The sequence below is a fragment of the Strix uralensis genome, chromosome 10 (genome assembly GCF_047716275.1).
Source record: "Strix uralensis isolate ZFMK-TIS-50842 chromosome 10, bStrUra1, whole genome shotgun sequence".
In the NCBI taxonomy this organism is placed as follows: Eukaryota; Metazoa; Chordata; class Aves; order Strigiformes; family Strigidae; genus Strix; species Strix uralensis.
In genome coordinates this window covers 21,879,493-21,898,413 of record NC_133981.1, presented here as the reverse complement: position 1 = coordinate 21,898,413, position 18,921 = coordinate 21,879,493, and the positions used below count along the sequence as shown (strand labels likewise).

Here is an 18,921-nt window from a genome sequence, read left to right as displayed (position 1 = left end):
GTTGGACACATTTAGCACCATCATGTACTTATGACTCACAAATAACTCACAGGATTACTTCAGCCTGTTTGATAGTCAAAAATAATAACTGAATATTTGCCACTGATTTTAACATGGGACCGTTTACAAACCTGGGGAAAAAGATAATCAGATGTTAAATTGCAGAATAGTGTGAGTAAGTTCTCCCCTACCAATTCATAAATTTTAAAATAGGGGCAAGTCTTGAATGCATGCACTGGTAGTGTGTGTGTGCTGGCGTGTGTGTGTGCACAGGTGCACGCGTGCAGCCGTGTCCACCCGTGTGCCCAGGGGTTGACAGCGGGGGGTTAGTGGGTGCCTCTGCCCTACCCTGTCTGCCGAAGGGTGCTGGCATGGTGAGCGGCGGGGCTGCTTGAGTCAGTCACTGATCTGTTTGGTCAGAAGAATAGAACAACGGCAACAATACAGCTCTGTAGCCCTGAAAATTAATTGAATTTCTGTGAAAATAGAGGAACATTGCTCACTGTCAGCGGGAAAGAGTGGCAAGATTATTGACCAGGCTCAGCTTATAGAGGCAGGAATGAGAAGTGGCAATACTTACATCACCTTCATCAGAAGACTAAGCTCTGTGGCGGGACTACTACTATGTTTCACTTTACCCCATTTAATTCATTTAATTCCCCTTTGTGCTCTGATCCTTTTTTTTTTTTTTTTTTTTTTTTTTAATAGGAAGAACAGAGGAAGTAAGGCAGATTTCGACTGGGGAAAAAAAAAAAAACAGGAAAAATTGTATGTGGGTAAACCCCTCCTTCCCATCTCATTCTCATCTGTTTTATTTTAAACATTTTTCTACTCAGTCAGTGCCACTTGTCATGAAGATAGTCATGACTGCTGTTCTTCTTCCTTGTCATCACTTTCTGTCCATGCATGGGCTGAAGGGATGCTTAGTCTGCCTGGAGGAGAAGTGACTTTCAGCTGCCCCCCCACAGCCACACCACTGGCACTGTGGCTACCAGGAGAGGAGAGGAAGAAGCAGTGAAGATACGGGCAATGATCAGAAGGGAGGGCAGAAGTTACCACCGTACCTTCGGGGCCATCTCTGGACACTAGGAATAACTGGCCATATATTTATATATATAGCACGTAGGGGGTTTTTCTCTTGGGTTTTTTGGGGGGGTGGATTTTTGGTTTTGGTGTTTCCCCCTCTCCAATTTATAATCCTGAGGAGTGTGGAAGCTGGGAAAGCAATGGGGGGGAGTGGCAGGGGGAGGACGTGAAAAGAAGCTTTTGAATATAAAGCCTGGTGCCTTCCATCTTGCTCTGAAGAGTGAGCAGTGAAACTGGTTAATTTGAGGTAGTTTGGCAGACTCACAGACACTAAGGTAAGGGTAACAGCTATAGCTGGCTGGCAGCTGCTGCAGCTCACACTTAGCTCCGAGTTAATCGGTTCAGATTCCTGGGAAATAAGGCTTTCGTGCCATCACTTTCCTTCGTGTCCGTCTGTGTGTGCTTGTAGGTAGCCATACAACAGATCTCAGACTCCTCATCACTGGGAGTCCATCCTGAAGTGGAAGGGACTGAATGCTTTAGTGCAGCCCATTTTGCTGCCCCCAGCTGGGTTCAATGGCGGCTGCCAAATGTGGTTCTGACGATGAAGGGGTGTTGGCAGGCAGGAGATGTCACCCTGCGCTTACTTCCAGGCTACGGTAACATGAGATCATCTGCACCTGAATGCATAACCATGCCTTTGGGTTGTAACCCAGCCCCCCGAGAACCAGCCAATAGTGAGAGCTGAGCAATTTTAATAGTTAATTGTAATGCTATTGTGGTCTGAGCAGAACAAAACAGAAATAATCAGGCTTAAAACAAACAAAAAACCCCCAAAAGCAACATAGTGTTATTTTAGAATAACAGCACATGTAGCTGAACTAATATTCCTGACGAGCAAGGACATGGGTTTCTCGCAGGGCATCCTGCAGTCCTGTAGGGAAGAAGTGACCTTATTTGCATTTTTCTTGTTGAATTGCTGTTGGGATTTCTGCAGCACAGCAAGAGAAAATTCCTCCAGGAGAACATGGAAATATCACAGCACTAACGCAATATCCTTCAACTAGGTTCCTTTTCCTCAGCCATCCTTTGCCCCTTGCGCAGACACCCAGCACTAAACAACACGTCTGCTTCTCTCAGCTGCAACTCTCATCCTTTTTCTTACAATATACTGTGAAAGCAGCAGGCCATAACACACTACATAATGCCCATGAACTAAACATTAAAGATCATTTAGATTTTCCTCTGTATTTCAAAAGCATCAAAGTTGCTCCTTCCCCCATTTCCAGAACAATCTGTGAACAATTTCCAGAACAATCTGTGAACAATTTCCAGAACAATCTACACGCTTCTGCCCTTCCTCCCCAGCTTTTCTAAAAGCAGAAGAAGGATCTGCCCTCGCCTTGTACTTGCATATTTGAGCGCTCCTTTCTAAGGTCAGCATTTTGAAGTCTATGATTTCAGACGCTTCTATCAGGAGCATTTTCAATTCTAATCATGTTCTCCAAATTGCTTAGACTCTTTCCCAGCATGATGTCCTGTTCCAATTTTATAGTTAGATAATTAAATTCAGAGCACAGGAGCATTCAGCTCCTCGGCAGTATTGCATAGATGCAGATGTAGCACACACTGCCGTGCAACTTGCTTGACAGCTTCTCCCTCTTTCATGGCAGCTGATACAGAGAACAACAATTTTCTGGTAGAAATGTAACATCTGTCTGTTTAGTATGAGGCCGCTGTTTCACCAGCCCATGGGCTTCAGCCTGGGATGGTGCCCTCCTCAGTGACAGCTTAGAAAGCCGTGACTTCAGGTGCTGCAGTTCATACCCCAAAGTAGCAGCAGAAATGTACCTGAGGAACGTTTATTTTAAAATCCAGGCTTTTTGCTAGGGCTGCTCGGAGGCCCTGGTCTGCCATCTTCCTACAGGTGTACTAAAGCAGCAGGATGCCAGGTAGGGCTATAAACTGTCACCTTTTAAGTGTTCTGCATAATGTATGCACATACTTACTAAATTATCAAAAAGGCAGTATGGATTAATTATACACATCACAAGTGTGATATAAACTTTAAATATCAAAATACTGTATTTTTTAATATATAATTACACGAAACATTTAGAACTTGTTTCACAGGAAATAACACATGTTGGTTTTGTCCAATGAAAGACTGAAAAATTCTGAATTTAATGTATAATATAACCTTTATTCTTTTTCCTCTAAACTCTTGGAAACTTACATAACAATCGTGCTTTAATTATGACACCATTTATAGACATTTAAAATGCATCTTAATTTATAAATATTTTACATTTGGTCCATAGAACAGGTTGCAATTTACTAAATAATACTGTACTCTTTTAAACAGGCTCTGTATATATTTTTGAATATGTATATATTACATATATATTTTTATATAGAGATAGATTTGCTTGGTGTTCAGATATTTCCTTATTGCAAAAAGCATATATGATCATACAATAATCTTTTTTTCAGGGCAAGTACTACAAAAAAGATACAGCTATTCACAGTTTACACACAGTAGTTCTACAACACTATTTTGTGCTATATGATACGTTTGTACAGCTTTTTGCTAAAGAGCAGGTCTGTCAAACATCTGTCATAATTGTTTACAATCAAACATTAAATACTGCATTTTTCTTAGAACAACATGGGACTTGATTACATTAAACAATAAAGAGAAAGTTGGAATTTTTTCCTTAGTCTAATGAAATTCACAATTATAATGTGTATGTATCATGTATAATGTTTGTGTAGGATGTAGGGGTTTCCTCTAAATCCCAAAGACTTACAGGACTTTTGCATTTCAGCTATAGCTGTTTAGGATGTAGCTTAGATCTCATAATATTTTACAGTTGATCTATGTATGAAACAGTTTAGAATCTACCAAACATACTCTGAGATTTTATGATGTAGTTTGAAATACATGTGTATTATATATATATTATTTCTACAATAATGTGCTTGACATTCTGAGAATAATACCTTATTGCAAGAACATGTTTGTCACCTTCAGACAAAAACAACGAAAAACCCAACATTCACAGTTAACATGTTTTTCACGTAGTAGTTCTACATAAATTGTGCTATCTAACATTGTACGTTGCACAAAAATTTGCTGAAAAGCATGTTTCATTGCACAGTTCTGTCACAGTCATTTACAATCGAACATCAACTGCTGCATTTTCCATAATCCTTTGTGTCTGTCATATAGCTGCCAAACGAGAAATACCATACAGGGCTAACCACTGCATTTTCCACACAGGGAAAATCTTCCATGAGCTGAATGGGCTTTCTAGCTACACGGCAAATGCAGACTGAGCCCAGAGTAGAGATTCTTACATTATTGGAATAGCTTTCCCTCAAGCCTTCATCACCACAAATAATATGTAAATAAAAGTAAAACTGTTTTCAAAGTGCTAACGATCCATATTTTGTAATTTGCTTATTAGAAACTGATAAGTCCTTTAACAGATTAAAAAGAACAGTTGTGAATTAAACCCTACATTAGAACTACAAGGATAAGCTTCAATCTTTAAGCCATTGTTTTGGTTTCTATTTTGGTGGCAATGCAGTAATAGTAGAATAATAACAGCATAATAAAAGCTCAAATACTCTGAGCTTGAACTGCAAATACTTTGCATTTCTTTTACTCCTGGGAATCTTTAAGAGCTCTTGGATGTTACTTCTCATTTTGCTAAAAAAGTTAGAAGTCATATTTTTGCCTCTAACATCTGTGATTCATGCCGTATTGATTCAGAGATATGTTCTTTTTGTAAGAAATAGTATATGCATTTTCAAAGAAATTTACGCTCTTATTTGAAAGTTATCCTGAAAGGCTAAGTACAGATAGCATTTACAGCCATTTTATGCTGTATTGCCACAAATAGCCATATAACTTCATTTGCACTAGGAATGTTTATAAAGGCTGTGTCTACTGTTATTTGAAAGAAATCTCTTCCCCCCCAAATGGCCGCGACTAGAACAAATTTAAAGGGCAGAATTTTTTCACTTGTTTACAAAATACTTCATTCTTTTGTACAAAACAATTCCAAACTTAATTTTACTCCTGCAAAGTCAGAAATAACAGTCTTGGGATTCAGTGGTAAGAAATATTGATAAACTACTAAAAATCAGCAGCACAAAACTTCAAATAGTCGTGCTAAAAGGTAGATTAAAAAGGTCTTGGCACATCAATTTACAAATTCCAAGATATGCAACTATTATTGTGAAAGGATAAAAACATTAACAGTCTGTGGATTGCCAGAGAACACAAAACACTGTCAACATCTGAGCTTGCACAACGGTTGGATCATACCCATGGCGATTCCCTTATAGTGGAGATGACCTTTTTCTTTTTTTCTTTTTTTTCTTTTTTTTTTTTTTGCCACTAGAGGTAGGTAATTATATTCTCAGACATAAATTTGTGGTCATATTCAACCATATTTTTTGTTTTTCTGGAGTAGTATTGGTACTTTCACAATACAGAAGTTTAGATGTAGGCTTCTTTGTTTGCAGAGTTGCTCTGTTGGGCCTGGTCTGGCCCGTTTTCAGGATGAGTGATGTCTTCACTTGGCTGAATCATTACTTGGATGCGCTGTTTAAAGAACAATAAATGTGAGGCAGTCAAAAACCTGTTTCTAAGCTTACTTTTTTTTAAAAAAAAGCAATCCTAAACACTTCTGTCAAGGCATTAGAGCTAAAATTAAGAATTCTGTCTATCAAAAAGACAGTAAGTCACATATACTAAAACCAGTTTTAGCTGAGTTCTGACAGGACAGTAGGAGTTAAAAGACCACATACAAAATGGTGGATGCCACCAGGCACTGACAATGGAGCATGCCTAGGGAAAAGAAATGAGAAGAGACTGCAGCATGGGGCAGGTGAGGAGCGACTGCTGCAAGCCCACAGGTCAAGCAGAGAGGCTGCAAGGTTGCAGTGGGCAGCAGGGACTCAAGGCTGGACCTCAGACACAATGGTGACCTCCCCAGGGAGCAGAAGAGACTGCAGATTATTGGCTGCAGCTTCTGCGAGTCACTACCTCCAAGGATACAACAGCTACAGTAGACTTGTATTTAAGATTGTTTTATTTCTGCTCTGTCTTTCCTAGTCCTTTTGTGTTCTCCATTCATGAAGCTTATCTGCCTAGCTCACATTCCTATCGAGAGCCCAGTTTTGATTGTCAAAGCCTGTGAGGGCTGTAGGCTCCTTCTATTATCTAATGATCATTTGTCAATGTTTTAAAAAATGAGACCTTAATCCACAGCAAGACTGAGATGGGGAACTTTTACTGTGGTTTTATACTTAGAAGAAGCAGCTATATTTTAGAGCAACAATTCTCCATTTGAACATAAATGTTTTCATAAGACCATTGGAAAGATATTCAAAATGTAGGAGCTAAGAAGAAGCAGAGGGGGGGGAAACCAGCATTTTTTTTGTAGACTTCTTTGAAGCATCACAGAGTCTTTTAAAATTTGCTGAAGACAAATATTTTGATCAAGATCTGAGCAATTCATGAGACATTACTTGTCAATTCTGCTTAAGATCATTTGTCCCTTTGCAAAGATTCAGCTGATTTAGGAATATTCCAGAAATTCTGACAGATTAATTTTGACAATCTTTGGTTCCCACAGTCATAGAGGATACAGATGCATGTTCCAATACTTGTGGCTGAAGAAGTCTCTTATGCACAGAATGAGATTATCAGCAGGAGAGGGAAAACTGAGGGTGCACCCAGATTAAAAAAGTTAAGTATGGCAATTGTACGTGGTTACTAAACCAGTGTACTGGTCAATAGCCTTATTAACATTTCACACTCCTTTAGCAGCATTTCTCTGAGGACCTTAAAACGGATTTAAGCCATACAACACCTCTCTCACATGGGAAGTGTGATTTCCTTTTAACAATTGGAATAAGGAATCAGGGAGAGGCTAAGAGCACAGTGCAATGAGAAAAAGGCCTCTAATATTCTTCATGAAATAACTGTTTACAGAAATCCTTTAAAAAAAGACTAAAGGGAAGTGCAGCACAATCATAAAATGTGATCCCAAGATTTTACATGTACTTTCTCTCAGCTGCAGCAGAACAAGGCAGCTGTTGTAACTTAGAATGGGTGTAACGCAGAACAGGAGCTCAAATCTTTCATCACATTGCAGGGAGATGCTAAATAGGGTCACTGTGAGCAGACTCATGGAAACCAAGAGTTATGTGGGTTTAGGCCCAAGAGTTTCATTCCAATTCCTTAGAGCATCACCCGCCTTGATACATGATGGTATGTCTTCTGTTAATAGGACAAATTTACATATTTTGTAAACTGCTATTTTGTTTTCAAGGTGTAAGGAGCTGGGATGCAATGTATCTGAAACTATCAAAACCCAGAGATAAGGACCACATTTAATGCAGTGAATTATGTTTAACAACAGATGGCACAGACACTGTCTTGTCTTTTGTCTGTTTAGTACTTGGTTTTATGTTTTTCCAGCTTGATGGAAAATAACAGGGCTAAGCAAGTGAGGCCACAGGAAATATATAGTAGAAAATAACTGCCCAGCAATCTTTTATCAGTGTGCACAGGTTTCTCAAGATGAAGTCATGTGGTCAGGGAAAAAAAAAAAGAGAGACTTACCTGTTTTAAGGAGCCTTTCAGGGTTAGAAACATATATGCCATATAGCCTGGTATCAGCACCATAGAAGACAAAGCCATGAACCAGCCAACCCCTTGGCCCCATTTTGGGAAAACGTAACTTCCCATTGTGAGTGGAGTCATTTGGACAGCACTGAAGATAAATACTCCCTGCAAAATACAGCAAAAAAGAAGGTTTGGATGAGATTTCCAGAGTGTTCTGTGTTCAAGAGCTTTTCTGGATTGACTTGGACCTCAAGCCTGCTTTTACATCCAGGCAGGGAGAAAAGGGTTCCTTTGGTCCCCGGTGATGGCTGCTGGGCACTGGCTTGTAGATGGGGCCTGCAGGTCAGTCTTCCAGATGGAGGTTGCAGGAAACAGGCAGATATCAGCCCACTGCACTGACTGACTCCCTGCTAGCTTAATCTCTAGTGTGGGAACGTGTAAATAATGAAACTGTAAATCTGAAATTGTGAAGTTGTTTGTTTGTTTCCACTAACTTTCTTATTTGAATAATAGTTTCAGTACAGCTCTCCTTTACTGGTCAGCAGCAGAATCCTAGAGGCTCTGAATAAGAAACATTCTTTAAAGCCTGGCTCTGCACTGACCTCTCTAATATCACCACCTAAGAGTGCTTGGCCCAGAGGCTTTGATATTGTTCAGATCCTCGGAACAAACTTGTAATGAAAAATGAGGGCAGTCAGAGTGGAACCTGCAGTTCAGTAAGTGGCTACTGATTTGTCTGTATAACAGATCTTATCCTATGAAATTCAAAAACCACTTTGAATTTTTCAATAACAAGAGATGAGGAGATAGTTTCCCCAAGAAGCTTCTTACCAAAATTAATCTTAATGTTTCAAGTTAACACTATATTTTCACATACATAACCTGCATCTCAGATTATCCAGGTATGCTGGTACGGGGAATCCACTGGTACTAGTAGAGTCCTCAGATAACCTGCACAAAATCAGAGGGAAGGGGGCTATTGGGAAAGATGGGGGTCCTGGGGAATAATACCTGCATACACATATATACTGTACCATCGATCAGCAGCATTGTGGGTTGCTTTTGTTGTGTTTTCAAACAGATGACCTGCCAACATGGTATTTTTTCCTTTAAGTTCCCAAAGAAGAGTCCTACCCTGGCCTGATTCAAATGTCTAAAACAGCCTGCATCAGGGAAACTTGCTAAACTGAACCAGCAAAAAGGAAGCTCATTCTGATCCCAGGTTCAGGCCTTGTGCAGAACATATTCCCAGAGGGGAGAATGCAGAGAGGCAGATTTTATTAGCGTCATCACCACCTCTGAACTTGCACTGGACAACAAGTTCTGTTGAAGACTTTACAGGATAGGAGAAGTCTGGTAAGTTTTACATACAATGTTGGTCATCTTCCTTCTACGCCAGTAAAATAAACAAAAATGCATTTTTGCGCCTTCCTGAACACTTATTTTCAGAAAAATGAAAGCTGCCTTCATCTGGGTAGAGATTAATCACGGAACCCTCAATACAAACACATTTCTGTGCCCCTCTTTAGTGCTCTTTGTTTGCTTTTGTATGACTATCTATATGGGACTATCAGAGAAATATCAGTGAGTGAGAAGTATTGTGTCATGTGTAATAGTGTCTACTTGATAACAGCTTTTTATATTGCATCTGGGTTGTCTACATTATGTGTAGTAAATTTACATTTCTTTGCTTATTATTTCAAAAAGTACTGTATGGGCTTAACTGGATAAAGTTTAGAATCAGGAAAAGACTATATTATGGTTTCCAGTGCACAAAATCCTTGCAAGTTTGCCAGAAAAAATGGTAGCAATGTAATATAAACTGGGTAATATCTGCTACAGAATCCCATGAGAGAACATCAGTTTACAGTCCTAGTCTATTACCAGAATAGTGCCTGTGAAGGAATTCAGTTTATAAACTATGGGCATTTTTGTGTATATGGAAAACTTAGACTTTAGAGAGATTGCTAAATTTTATCTAAGAATACAAGAAATGGTCAAAATTTATTTCTTACAGTTTTCTATCTCTGCCAATCAAACTCTTGACTAGTTATCATTTCCAGAGGACTAATACAAGTCTTGAAATTGAGCAAGGCAATTTGAGTGTTTTTTTTAGGGCATTTCTTAGGGCACAGGCTTTCTCTAATGACACTGGGTTTTGCTTATTGCCTCAATGGAATTGTTCAAATCCTTAAAAAAGGAATGAGGTCAGAGTTAATATGAACCTGCGGGGGTGGCAATGACAACACTGTAGTACATAGGCCACCTCATTTACATCCTTTGAATCATATAATAAAAGTTTGTTCCTTACTGCCACAATGATAGGAGTGAAAAATGACCAGCAGAGTTTCCACCAGATGCAGGGTCTGTATCCCACCATCTCTTGGATGTTGTCATAAAATCTATTAACACCTAAATACAGAAATAAGAAACAGCATAGAAATATATCAGATAATTAATTCAATTGAAAGCTCAGTGGTTTTGAGAGACGATGTCATAAACAATGCGGTATATTTGGAAGCTCTATACAGACCCCAGCATAACCTTTCACCTATCTGAATGAGAAATGTGCAAACTCAGATGCACCAAGAATCATTTGTTCTCATTCTTCTGCATCATAATTAATTAGCAACGAGCAAACCTATTCCCATGCAAAGGCTGAGGAAGTCTGTACATCTGAAGGTCAGATGCAACGAATGCTCTTGGTTAATTTCAACCCTAATTCTTGGTAGAACAAGAGATTTTGAATTATATTTCATAAACTTTTTTTTTTTTCTTTTTTAAAATAAACCCATCCTAGCATTATCCAGCTTCACTCTGTGTGGATATATGCATACCATATACATGGAGAACTGCAAATGATACCAAAGAGTAGCCCTTCTGCTGCTGCTGTTACCTACCAGCACTCCATCATCTTCTAAAAGGTATGTTGACCGTATTCTTTGTAAGTTTGATTTCTTCATTATTTAGCTAGTGTATTTTTCCATTCACATTTTTTGGATTCTTATGCAGTATCTCTCCCCTATAAAATGCTGTTCCATCCACTTAAGCCCATTAAGACAGCAGAAAGACTCCCGTTATCTAGCTCTGAATCAGTTTTGTAATATAAGCTAAGTGCCTTAGTAATGATGGGAGTAGGTCCTTGAACTAGCTAACACAGAACTAAGGTCAAATGCACAAATACTCTGGCAAGAATATGAAACATATTCATTAATCTTTAAACACAGAGTTTGCCAGTCCAGTTTTCTGGATATTTTAGGGCAATTATGCAAGACACAACTGACCAAGGAGCCTGGCTCTCACTACAAGATCCTAGAGTGAGAGAGTCATTTCTGGAAAGGAAACATTACAAAGTCCAAAAGACCTAAGTCATTATGTTGAGAACAGCAGTACCTAACACCTCTGAAGATCCAGGCTTTCCAAGGAAGGGGGACGGGAGGGAAAAACCAAAACCAAAAAAAAAAAAAAACCCAAAACCCAAAAAAAAAAAAAAGAAAGAGGGAGATGTCATCTCTTTAGTATTCCTGAAACACTTAGCATCTAATGACTTCCAGGCTTAGACACAGGGTGTTTTAAAGAGCCAACAAGCTAACTTTGAGACCTCAGTGAAATTATATGCATATAAAACAAGGCCAATTTCAGTTCCACCTCAGCATGTGCACACACAAGAGAACAAATCAGTAGATGAAGTATCCTTATGATGCGTACGGCTTATGGAAAAAATAAAAACATATTGTTTACCATAGCACCAGGATATCGAGATGCACTCAAAGAATACAAGAAACAAGAGACTCATTCCACTGGCAGAGTAGTAGTCAAAAAGCTTAAACACATAGATTCCACCCTAAAACATATAAGAAGGAAGTGTTAAAATACATAGTAAGGACTCCAATATCAAGACAGATTAAAATGCAAGCTACAAACTAACAGTGGCAAATAGGTTAGGGACATATTAATGTAAATTAATTAAAATTAAGAGGTTAAAGTTTTCTAACGCTTGAGGTCAATACTGACAAAATTAGATTACTGCTAGAATTCAATTAACTGGTTTAATTTCACTTTACTCCTTTTTGTTCAATAATTCCATCATTTCCCTCAAATAGTTTGCAATCTAGTAGATCACGGGAAGCAATGGAGAGTATCCCTAGCTACCACTTCTTGGGCTGTAAGACAGACTGCAGAGATGTGTATTTTCTTGTCAGCTGAACCATGAAGTAGGACAAACTGCATCCACGGACTACAGGCATTTTACACTTATAAGTTAATGTCTGCTGCCTGAAGTCTTTAGATAGCATTGATAAGAGATGCCTGCCACTTCAATGGTCTGCAATGATTTCTGGTTGGAGCAGGGGAAGGGAGAAATAAAGCAGATGCTGTACAGTAGACGTAAGATCACATTCTTATACAGAACATACCTGAGTAATATTGGACAGCCCTATCAGATAGGAAACAATGCATACAACAGCAATGAAGATTTCTCTTCGATTGCGCAGTAACTTCGGAAATTCATCCACCAAAGCTGTTATGAATCCTTCCACAGTGCAGAACTGCAAGTAAAGTTAGAAATAAAATACAGTGCAATGCAGTACAACAGCAGGATTACATTTAGGGGAGGAGTTTTCAATTGTGCCCATCACTGGCTTGAGGCTGCATCCATTAAATGATAAATGAAAATTCACTTGACTTCAGTGGAAGCAATGCTTCTGAATATCCTTGTTTCTGTCTAAAAAGATCTGTGCAAAAAGATTTCCAGCTAGAAAAACACTCAAAATTCCAAACCATGAACTACAGCATGTGCTTTATGAACATAGTACTCATTCTTGTTATAAAAGAGGATACACCTACAGTTGAAGGCTTTGACCCCTAAATCCTTCAAAAACTTACACTGCTCCTTCCTGTGATTTACTCACATACACGAAAGCCAACAGACACAAAAAGTCTAATCAGATTAGTGCTTCGTGGTGAAGGTTAAAGACACAAGATTGATTCTCATCTATAATAAACCAGATACTTTTTCTATCCCCAGGAAAGATTGTTGATGAGGATGTGGTCCTCCAAATTGAAAGCATAGCCATACATCAGATTTTTTTTTGGTATGTATATATTGAAAATTAATGTTATTAGAATGATGGCTGAAATAGTGAAAAATGGAATGTATGTAAAGTTTTATTAATTTCCAGCAGTGCAATCAGAATTTAACCAATAGTTACAGCTCCTATAAATTATAGTGTATGAAATGTTTCTGATAGACAGAAAATGAAGAAAGCATGACAGCCTGTAGATATATATTCTTTTTAATAATATTAGACTACCTTCCTCAGCTGTTAGTTGCCTAGAGACAAGTTCTTTCAAGAATATTTTTGACCCAATTAATTTCACAGTAGTTTCCTCCCCGATTGAGCAATAGGTTTTAATGTCAAGCCTGAAGCTTATTGAAAAACGAAGAAATGGAAAACAAATTGTCAGCTTCCTTTCATGATGCAGGATAAAATGCCCTCTTGGTCTTTTTGTATTTTGGTTCACAGGCTGAAGTTAACTTGGATTTACAGAAAATGATGGATTTTCTCTACTGAAAGACTAGTACAGTACTAAGCTAGTAATTCTCATATTCCTTTATGTGCTATGAAGACTGTGCTAATAACTGTAAGGTGCTGGTTTGACAACTGCAACTGATTGCAAGTAGATTTAACACATCTGCCTATGACCAGTCGCATACAAATGACCAAACATTTCAGCAGGCAGAAGGGACTTCCCTAACAAAGTCCTCAACATACGCTTTGCAAAATAAGACAGGGTGATTTTAGTGTTTACAATATAGTTTCTATCTGCATTAAAAGTATTACTGATTAATGAATGCTTTTGTTGGACGTAGTCCCTTCTAGCATGTAAAGTGCTTTTTCTTGTTCTGTGTGCTTTTTTGTTCATTTTGCAATAAACATTTTTTTAAACGATTTCATGACTTAATTATTTCATTATTTAATTATTCAATCTAGACAGTAACCTGAGAGAATGTTTTATTTGGATTTGCAGAACCTCTAGGGTGTGCCTCCCAATCCATTTCCTGTTGTTGGATACCATCTATAACTCTTACCTAAGGCCTGAACCATTAAGTCTTGATCCTTACAACTGGGAAGTGATTTTAGAACACACTAAGACCCAGGATGTCCTCAATAATGAGCCTACTGCCTCCTGAATTTGCTCCTGACATTTGTATGCTTGAAATGAAATGTGCACTGCATGTTTTTGCTCCACGTGGTAAGTTCTGAAGTTGCCTTTCAGAAATACTTGTGGCATCTACATATTGTAAAGCATATCCCAGTGTCTCCTATGTTAATGAACACGCAAAGGTATTTTTAATATTGTGATTGAATGGTTAAGATTTCAAAGAAAGTTCCTTTTGTCTGCAGAATAAATTTTCTGCACATTCTGTATATGCTTCCACCAGTTCATCACAAAGTGAAAGTGTCTTAGTATCAGCTTTTTACTATTCCAGGCTCCTTGAACCTCTTAGTCTTCCCTCTCCTTAGTACCTCCTATTATTTATCTGATTATTCCAGAAACCATTCTGCACCACTAACAGCTGGCAGTGCAGAATGAACAGAGAGGCCAACCTTGCACCATACAGTTGCATAAAAGCTATCTTCATTATTAATTATTACACCAGTTTTACCTGACTGTCAATTCCGAGCATAAGCAACATGGAGAAGAACAGTATTGCCCACAAAGGAGAAATTGGTAACTGTGTCACTGCTTCTGGATAAGCTAGAAATGCCAGTCCAGGGCCTGGTAGGAGAAACAGGAGAGAAAAGGTCAACGTGATTGATTGGGTGTTGTGATTATTTCCTCCTGTTGATGCACAGGCTTTAGATATATTTGAATGACTGACCCACAGAGGCAGCATCTGACCAGGGATTTCAGCTTAATCAGTGTTCACTGACCAAGAAGTCAGTGCACAAGGCTTGCTTTTAAAATGAACCAACCAAAGGAAAACAAAAAAATCCTAAAACCCCCAAAACCAAGCAAGCAAACAAAGAAAATACTAGATGCAGTTCAGAAGCTGCTCCTAAGAGACACCTTTGTATAGCAAAGATGGGGAATGTTAATGGCTAGGATTACATCTTCAGGTACTGATCAGCTTTCTCCCCCTCTCAAATAGTTATTGATAGCTGTAATCCTTTGCTTTGCACCAGGTAGTTCAGAAGAGAAACAAAGACAGCTCAGAAATGGAGAAGACATTTTTCCAGCATTTATTGCATTCCCATTTGCTATTCCATTCCCTTAATTATCTTAAAATACACGTTTTAATAAATTATGTAGTTGTGAACAGGCAAACCTTTTCATTTGTGTTCCTACTAGCTGCTGATGGGGGGCATAGTGTTGGAAGGAGAATATAAATTCTTATTAAAAAAGGAGCTCTTTTTGTTGTCATAGCATAGCTGGAAGCCAGCTGATGTCGGGTTAAGAGGGAAACCTGTAGCAAACTAAATAATCACAGAAATAAAATTAGTGCGCTTTACCTAAAGGGGGGTATCTGATATTTCAGTTTTCGTTAAAAGTAAATCTGTCCGTGACAACTGGTTGGACAGTGATAACTTTCAAACCAGTGAAGCAAGGGGTGGCATTGGACACCTGAATTGTCAAAGTAAATGCAATGCAGATTTTAAAACAATTACTTGCTAGCAATAGCAGATATGATTGGAATGCCTTCCCAATGGCAGTAGTAAAAGCGAAATAACTTAAGATACATATGTTCTTAATTTTACTCTGTTCCACCAACACGCAGCTACAGCTTTTAATAATACTGTTTGTTTTGCAAAGCTGTATAAAAGATTGCAAAACAACATGTCTCACGGTGCTAAAATAAAGCGCCAGTTTCTGAGCTTGCTAGGAGAAATAGAAACCTTAATTAAAAGGTCAAATTTCCAAATATCCTTTGCAATTAGTGGCCACAGGACATCATGGGCATCTTTCAGAAGTCTATTATCTTAGGTACCTTAAAATGTATTTAGGAGCTTAATATGATATATATTGTTCTGTTTGTAGGTGTAGTCTCTATATAGTTATATCTGTATCAAATATATAAATCCAAGAAGCTTATTTCACACACCACTGACTTTCCATAGCATTTTTTGACAACAGTGTATGCCGTCATAATTATTTTCCTAATTTCTTTGTATGTGTGGCTTATTAAAGATTATTTTTAGGGCTTAAATTCTCTACTTTTCTAACTAAGGAAATATTTCATCAATGGGATATATTTGCTAGTATAGCAAGACATACTTTGTCCACCAGTGACTTCCAACCAAGCTTTCAGTTATCAGATCCGCCCCTGTGGCCAGAACTGCTAAATGAGTATCTGGTACACCAGCTGCATTAGGGCAACCATCTGCTCTGCTACTTTAAGCTTTTTCATCTGGAAGACAGACAAGGAGCTGCAAAGAATAGCAGAATTTTTCCACGGACGTCTTACTGCCCCCTAAGTAAAATGACTTTCATATTAAAGGGTCCCATAAAACTGGCTGATGGCTGTAGGTCTGAACAGGTGAGAAATGGAGCTGTCTCAAAGGGCTTAACCTCAAGAAACAGTAAAAGGAACTCAAAAACCCAGCTGAATTTGAGAATATAGGCTCCAAAACCACAATGACCATCATTCCTCCTTTCAGTTTGCTTTCAACAATTTCAGTAGCAAGAGGCTCATAATCTGATGTCACAGCTAAGCACTGAAGCAGATAACTGCTGCCATCTCTTGTAAATGCATCCCCTGCAAGTAGTATTCATTAGCATTCACTGCGTCAGCCCAAGATGAGTCTCTGGCTGCCCACTCTCCACACCAAAGGTTTGAGAGCACTAGGCAGGCAGGCAGACAGTCTGCTCGACATGAAATGATTTTGCTGGCGCTGCCTTGAGAGGTTTGAAACAATGCTCTCCCTTCTGCAACCAGTAAGGGCGACTGAAATGACAGGGAGCTGAGGAACGTTTTGAGGGAGGGATTTTGAACAATTACATGAAGCAGTTGGATACAACATGCAAACAAAAAAATAACTGATGCCACTGAACAACTTAGAGAAAAATATATTGGATACCTGATGCTGCAACATCTGCAATAGGCCTCTTTGTGACATTAGCCATGAATCCAACAATGGAGAAGATAACAAAGCCAGCAAACATGCTTGTGCATGAGTTTATGCAGCACACTATGATGGAGTCCCTGAAACAAAAGTAAGGTGCTTTAAGCAGTAGGTAAAGCAGTGCTACTGTTCATCAGCTTGTTTCCTGTGAAAAGATTTCACGATTTAGGATTTCACAGTTTGGTTTCCATTTCATGCTGGACAAGTCATACTCTCTCCTATTAGTGTAAATGCAGTTATACATCTCAATCCTAGTTAGACATAAACATTTCATAGTCAGATCTGAGACTGCACTTTATATCAATGCTATAGTACACAGAAAGACAGAATCCAGCTCCAGCTGAGACAGGAAAATGCCATTGTAATATGTGCAGGCATCTCCTTACCTGTAAACATTATTGTGGAAAGGGTTGTAACTTCCAAGGGCAATCAGTGAACCAAGACCCAAACCATAGGAGAAGAAAATCTGTGTGGCAGCATCCAGCCAAACCTGATTGCAGGAAATAATTTTTTTAAAAATCTGTTTCTGCACTTGAGGAGCAGGTCATATGTCTGAAAGGTGAACAGTTAGTAGTGAAACTTTTGTTTACAAGGATTGAATATTTACCTCAGAGTCTGAAAGCTTACTGAAGTTGGGAGTTATATAGAATAAAATGCCTTCTTTTGCTCCAGGCAGTGTTACACCACGGAAGAACAAGATAAGCAGCATAACATAGGGATAAGTAGCAGAGAAATATACCACCTGATGTGAAGAAACAAGACATTGTAAGTGTGGAAGGAAGAATGATCTTTGCTTGCTAACACTTCAGAAAATATTTGCTCCCTAAAAATACTGTAGCAGCAACTGAGGCTGACTTTTAACATAGAAGCATTTATCAATGGAAAGGCTTGGTGTGGAAAGGGCAGCGCCTACTGCAGAATTCCCTAAATACCATGTCGTCTACAAGGCAGGTGGCTGTTGCCGATTTTCCTGAAGGTGGAATCAGATATTTTTGCATGAGGGGCTCATGCTTTTGGGTTTTTTGTATTCAACAGGGGGAGCTCCCAAAAGCACAAGGTTCATGGCACCAGTACCCTGCTTGTAGAACAACATCTGTTAGTTTTTCTCCACCTCTCAGACAGCTGCTCTTGTATTTTTCATGCTGTCTCCTCATCTGTGTTTTGATATAGAGGGTCCTTCTCTCTTGGCTTTTCAAAAGCCCTATAAAAAAGACACTATGAAGTCAGACTCCAAAGAAACAAAGTCAGCCCTCTTTCTGCCGCCTTCTTTGCGGATAGAAGAAATAAAATGGTTTGGTCTGAGCTTAACTAGGCCATGATCAACATGCAGCTTGAAGTGGGTCACAGTAACAACCGTCTTGTCAAAACTTAACAATTCGTTCTTTCAGTATGAAAAAATCCTAGTCTTCTACACCAAACCTGAGGTCTTATAACCCAAGCCTCCAGTTGCCACCAAGCCTCATGGCTGCGGCTTTTCATTTCCCTAAGATTTCTTCCAGTCATTTTGGGGAGAGGGAAAGGTATATGCCAATGTCAGATGCTGTTGCCCTGTCATTCCTGGAGAAAGGTCCGTCAACAATATAATTTCCTTTAATTCACTAGTAAATTCTATGTTGCACTCAGAAGCCAGTCAGACTCCAAGAAGCACAGGACACAAGCATGCCTGTGGCAAGAACCACCTACGGCTCTCATTCAGCATGAGGAAAGGAGGGAGTAGCTCTTATATGCAATACAGCTTTGACACTTACATATCTAAGTCCAGCAAGAGCTGTGCAATAAGTGCATGCTTCTCACTGACGCCAAACCACTGCATCCTCACTCTATTGCTATCCAAACTAGCTAGAATATTCACCCCAGGAACAAGCAGACATGTTTTTAGGCAATTTTATACCTGGCAAAGCCAAGAAGTCTGTGAGTGAACATACCATCTAAGACTGTGGTCAGACCTAGCTACAGAGGAGCCAGCTCTTTCAAAAACATGGTGCTGTATCAATTCAAGAAAGATAGAAATTAAATACTTCACAGAGCTATTCCAGCAAAACTGTCCCCAGTGCCTCTTACCTCAAGAATTTTCAGAATATTTGAGTAAAATGGGCATTTTTAATTGAAAGGTATTTACAG

At 38.9% G+C, this 18,921-nt stretch overlaps 1 protein-coding gene across 4 annotated transcripts in view; it reads right to left on the bottom strand.

Moving 5' to 3' along the window:
• Window positions 1-3,208: 3,208 nt before the first annotated feature.
• The window catches only part of SLC6A1 (solute carrier family 6 member 1), a 64,087-nt gene continuing 48,374 nt past the window's right edge, over window positions 3,209-18,921 (bottom strand). For all 4 annotated transcript variants that reach the window (XM_074879701.1, XM_074879702.1, XM_074879704.1 and 1 more), the window contains 9 exons: window positions 17,408-17,542; window positions 17,187-17,290; window positions 16,756-16,880; window positions 14,343-14,455; window positions 12,088-12,219; window positions 11,414-11,516; window positions 9,984-10,084; window positions 7,670-7,837; window positions 3,209-5,641 (listed from right to left, as the gene is read on the bottom strand). In XM_074879701.1, the coding sequence (XP_074735802.1) occupies window positions 5,537-5,641; window positions 7,670-7,837; window positions 9,984-10,084; window positions 11,414-11,516; window positions 12,088-12,219; window positions 14,343-14,455; window positions 16,756-16,880; window positions 17,187-17,290; window positions 17,408-17,542 (1,086 nt within the window). In that variant the 3' untranslated portion in view covers window positions 3,209-5,536. The remainder of the gene's footprint in view (window positions 5,642-7,669; window positions 7,838-9,983; window positions 10,085-11,413; window positions 11,517-12,087; window positions 12,220-14,342; window positions 14,456-16,755; window positions 16,881-17,186; window positions 17,291-17,407; window positions 17,543-18,921) is intronic.